This window comes from Saccostrea cucullata, unplaced genomic scaffold (genome assembly GCF_032062105.1).
Source record: "Saccostrea cucullata isolate Sc308-1 unplaced genomic scaffold, CSIRO_AGI_Scuc_v1 ctg3054, whole genome shotgun sequence".
Taxonomy (NCBI): Eukaryota; Metazoa; Mollusca; class Bivalvia; order Ostreida; family Ostreidae; genus Saccostrea; species Saccostrea cuccullata.
The window spans coordinates 53,398-57,994 of NW_026934643.1; the positions used below are offsets into that span (position 1 = coordinate 53,398).

Consider the following 4,597-nt stretch of genomic DNA (forward strand, 5'->3'; position numbering starts at 1 on the left):
TTATGTTGGACAATATGCATCCCTTTGTCTTCTAATTTTATCGGGAGAAAAGTCAGATCTAGAAGCCTTTTTTTCTGTAATAAACACTTTAAGTGTTGCAATTGATTACTTATATCCTCCCCCAAATATCAAAGGAATTGACAATTTCTGATGAAATTCAAGTCAAAAGCAAATATTGTACAGTTGATATTCTGTATCTTCACTACGTGAGGATGCTTTCATATAATTTGATGGATCATTGTTTTGCTGTTCTTAAGGAAAAAAAATGTTCCTATACTTGTACAAAACTTTGATCGTTCAGATTGGTCCTACCCATAGAAATATAAAACTATAAAAACTCTAGGTTAAGAAATCCACATGAAGTTTCATCTTTTCAAGCCCAAGGGTTTCTTGATAAGATTCTTGAAAGTCCCATACAATCTTTACTTTTTTTTAAAAATAATTTATCTCCCCTTGGAAGGTAATGTGGCCCTTCATCTGATATAGAAATCTGCCAAATATTTCAGGAGAAGATTTATGTGTTAAAAGACAATGACAACAACGAGGGTGACAAGAAGAATGGCAGAAAATAGACTAATTTTAATCAGAAGAGCTCCAATGAAGCTCTCGTGAACTAAAAAGCATTTTTTTTTAAAAGTTTACTACATAAATAATGACAAAAAATATACAAGATATTCACAGCACTTTTATTCAAACATAATGATACATATAGTATGCTAATGCGAGTACTAATAACGAGAGAAAACCAAAAAACAAAGTCCGGCAATATGAATGTCTCCAGTATGAACTAGAAAACTGACCAGTCAGTATGGGCCCCGCCATGGGGTAGAATTAATAGGGACTGGGTGCAGCTTACGGAATGATTAAAAAATGTACGAAGAATAAGCAACAGCAACTGTATTCTTAAAATTTCAAGATAATTCCTGAATATTCAAAAACCTGAAAATAATATCCTTGTATTTACATTAGGCAGTAAAGAACAACTTTATGAACATTGAATGTATATTTAAACAATTATGAAGCTTATGTTATATAAAATGCCAGCCTTCAATGAATGCAAATATCATGAAGGCTTGACCTTAACTTCAAACAAACAGCAGTTGCCGACAAAGGTTTACATTAATCTTAAAGTGACAGATAAAGAAAAGCCTACTAAATTTTCTGCAGCAGGCTAGATAATTAATCCCAAGGGATTAATTGTACCTCTCTCATCATTTTCTTCTAAAGTTACAATAAGAACTTTTTCAGTATTAATGATAGAATGGGGTTTTTATACAACTATCCTAAAAATTAATAATATTCTTGAATTAACATAAAGTGAAAAAAGTAAATCAAAAAATCTTCTTTAATCTATTTCTTGTTATTAGAATTCAATGAAATTATAACTATTTAACAAAAATAAATTATAAAAATTTATATTTAAATCCACATTTCAGAGTGTTCAAACTTCATTTGCAGACAGAGGTGGTAATTCATCTCAATTTGACAGATAAAGATAATGCTCTGGATTTTCTTCAGGAGGAAAGCTAATTAATCCCAAGGGACTCATAGCAGCATTCAGTTTACAATGGGAACATCTTCAGCAGTTATCTCTCTTTGCCAATGCTTTCGTATATAAAGTTAAGGAATCTACCCCACCACCCTAGCTCCAAACAAGGGGGCATAGAGAACCAAACTTAGCATCAAAATTTGTATTTCTGCCTACTGAACTACCATACCAAATTTGTACTTGATTGGGCAACCATATAAAAAGTTGCCCATTCATTCTTATGCATAGTTAAGGAATCTACCCCACCACCCCAGCTCCAAACCAGAAGACACAGAAAACCAAACTTAGCATCAAAATATGTATTTCTGCCTACTGAACTACCATACCAAATTTGAACTTGATTGGGCAACCATAAAAAAAGTTATTAGAAAAAAACAGAAAATTTGTGGACGGAAGAGTGACAGACAGACAGACAGACAGACGGACAGACGGACGGACAGAGTGATTACTATAGGGCACCCGCAAATTCTTGCCGGGCCCTAATTAACATACATTTACTTTTTATTTTGTGCCATCAAGAAAGATGTATTTTGAAATCAAAATTTAAAAAACAGCACTTATTAATGCATGTAATATAAAACACATTGAAAAAATTTCATTAATACTTCCATTTTTACTCTGTACCGAATTCCATGCAAAAACAATACACTACCTCATGTACAGGGTAGCTTAAATTTGGGCCCAGCTTAAAGAAAAAAAATAGTACCGGTATCTATTCATTTACTACTACTTTTATTAAAATTGTACAACTTAATCCTAAATTAGCTAAATTAAAAAATTAGTAATTTAACAATTAAATGGCTGGGTTACAGGAAAACTAGACGGTGATCTTCTCTGATGACTGTGTTAATGTTACATTGTTGTTTTGTTCTGACTGAGTGAGTGTTAATTTGTCCTAACTGTTAGCATTCATCGTTTTCCACTGCTATGGGACATTCTCATTGGCATTTTAAAATTTGAAGCTGCTTGATACTGTAAGTTGTAAGCTAGAGGGTGGATCTTGAAACCGTATAACCTGCAAGAGAAAAACAGTTTGTTTTCCATCATAATTTGGACAAAAATGTTCCTTTTAAAATGTACTATTTTTCACTTAAAAACCACAAATAAAACATTATTAAACCCATGTACTTCCTCATCTGTTCAATTAATAAATATATAGATCTTATTTCTGATATATAAATAATAATATGGTGAACTTTTCACTTCAAAATTTTAAAAAATATTATTTTATAAAGAAATAATGACTTATTTATTAATATTTTGTCCATTATTGATGACAGACTGGCAGAAGCCTGAATATTTATATCCACTGAATATTATCTCCCTTATTTCTTAAAAAATCCATTGTTGCGTATCAGTAAACACAACTAAGCCTTACCTTGGTACAAACTGATTGGGGGGACGTTTGGGTCTGTACTCTGGGTGAACCATAAACAACATGTGGGGGAAGCCCGTCCCGAAATAAGCGCCGTCAGTGTGGTGGTGCCGGGAGGATTTGGGGGTGTACACGTCCTGACATTTAGGGCAGTACAACTTCACCATGGCCTCTCCAGGAACGTCCGACAAGCCTGTCAAAGTAAAGCAGTACTCTTAATGACATGTATCCAAATATTCTCAAACGATGGCTTAAAGCCTGTCAGCAAAGTAAAGCAATACTCTGAATGACATGTATCCAAACAATCTCAAACGACGGCTTAAACCAAACACCTAACTCTATTTACCTATTGGAAGCATACACTGGTTCTCACAGTACACACGAGGACAGGTACCGAAATCTCCCTGCTGCCATTTCTCTATCTGTAAAAAGACAAAGTATACAACTAGTTCCTTTGCCAGTATTTTTGTTTTATAATTGTCATTATTTAATGCCAATTAAGTTGTGTTTCATGCATTGTGTGAATCATGTCTTTAAGACTTCCCTGTTTGGTACTGTTTGGGACTCACCATCTGAGCTATTCCTCGATTTGTCATAATGTACCTGGCATGGATTAAACCGTACAACATCTCAGCGGCTTGTTCAATCAGATCACTTTGATTAGGATTATCCTCCAGCTCATCATCTGTTTAAAAAAAAAAACAAAATCCATTCAAGTTTCAAAAATCTGGTCTTCTCTCTGGTTATACAGGGTCCTTCTTGTTTTGTTACTGGATATCATGGGGAGTTTTGTAAAAACGAACAAACATATTGTAATGGATCCCAATATTCTTTGGATTTTGTTATGATAATGCTGCGGTATTTAGATAACAAGGTAATTTGTGACATCTGTTAATTTATATGATGGTCATTCTGTAGTGCTTCCCCATGTTTTGTGTTGAACTCTTCGTAAAACATCATCCCTGGTGAGCACTCACCCGGTTCTAGGTCCAGAATCATGTCTAAAGCCTGTCTGTAGTGAGGAACCTGTTCATTGAGTCCTGTCAGGTTAAACTTGTCCTGGATGTAGTCTTCATCAACCTACCACAAAATTACAAATGTAGTCTTCATTACCTACCACAAAATTACAAATGTAGTCTTCATCAACCTACCACAAAATTACAAATGGTCCTGTTTAACAGGATAAAATGACAATGTCAAACAAATGCCTGATCAAGTAGCCTTGAACTATCATATGGAAAATAAAGTTACACTGAAAATTTTTGGGGAAAAAATAAACTTTCAGAAAATACTTCTTTCGTGTAATAGAGCAGTAATATTTATATTGAAGATGATGATTGTGGTGTTTGATTGTATTACCTCACAAAAGAATTCATTTCCTCTGAGTCCACAGAACCAGGAAATCCAGGACACCTCCTCCGAGCTGCTCATGTTTCTAGATAAACAAGGGAATGTTTATTTGATATATAAAATAAAATACACTAGGGTTATTGAACTTATATTTATGAATATTGGCATAAGATTGTACAGGGCTGGATAAATAGCATTGCCTGACACACGGGACAACCATTTTTGGTTGGTGGGCAAGTAAACTGATAACAGGTACCTGCCTGCAGAGAAGTGCTTTTCCAATTAACAAATAAAAAAACGTACAGTACTCAGATATCTTTTGT

At 34.0% G+C, this 4,597-nt stretch overlaps 1 protein-coding gene across 1 annotated transcript; it reads right to left on the bottom strand.

Annotated features, from left to right (window-relative positions):
- Positions 1–2,193: 2,193 nt before the first annotated feature.
- On the bottom strand, positions 2,194–4,385 carry LOC134241119 (casein kinase II subunit beta). The gene is made up of 6 exons (XM_062723206.1): positions 4,284–4,385; positions 3,902–4,004; positions 3,494–3,609; positions 3,271–3,346; positions 2,928–3,117; positions 2,194–2,564 (listed from the first exon to the last, which is right to left on the bottom strand). Exons 1-6 carry the CDS (start codon positions 4,353–4,355, stop codon positions 2,459–2,461), a joined length of 663 nt encoding a protein of 220 aa, XP_062579190.1. The 5' UTR covers positions 4,356–4,385; the 3' UTR covers positions 2,194–2,458.
- Positions 4,386–4,597: the final 212 nt, after the last annotated feature.

What these genes read in the sequence shown, in the direction of transcription:
- LOC134241119 (XM_062723206.1), bottom strand. Translation starts at nt 4,355, where the DNA reads ATGAGCAGCTCGGAGGAGGTGTCCTGGATTTCCTGGTTCTGTGGACTC. An exon ending in GATTCTGGACCTAGAACCGG is followed by an intron (nt 3,610 to 3,901) that starts GTGAGTGCTCAC and finishes TTTTTTAAACAG; the next exon opens with ATGATGAGCTGGAGGATAAT. An exon ending in ATCGAGGAATAGCTCAGATG is followed by an intron (nt 3,347 to 3,493) that starts GTGAGTCCCAAA and finishes GTCTTTTTACAG; the next exon opens with ATAGAGAAATGGCAGCAGGG.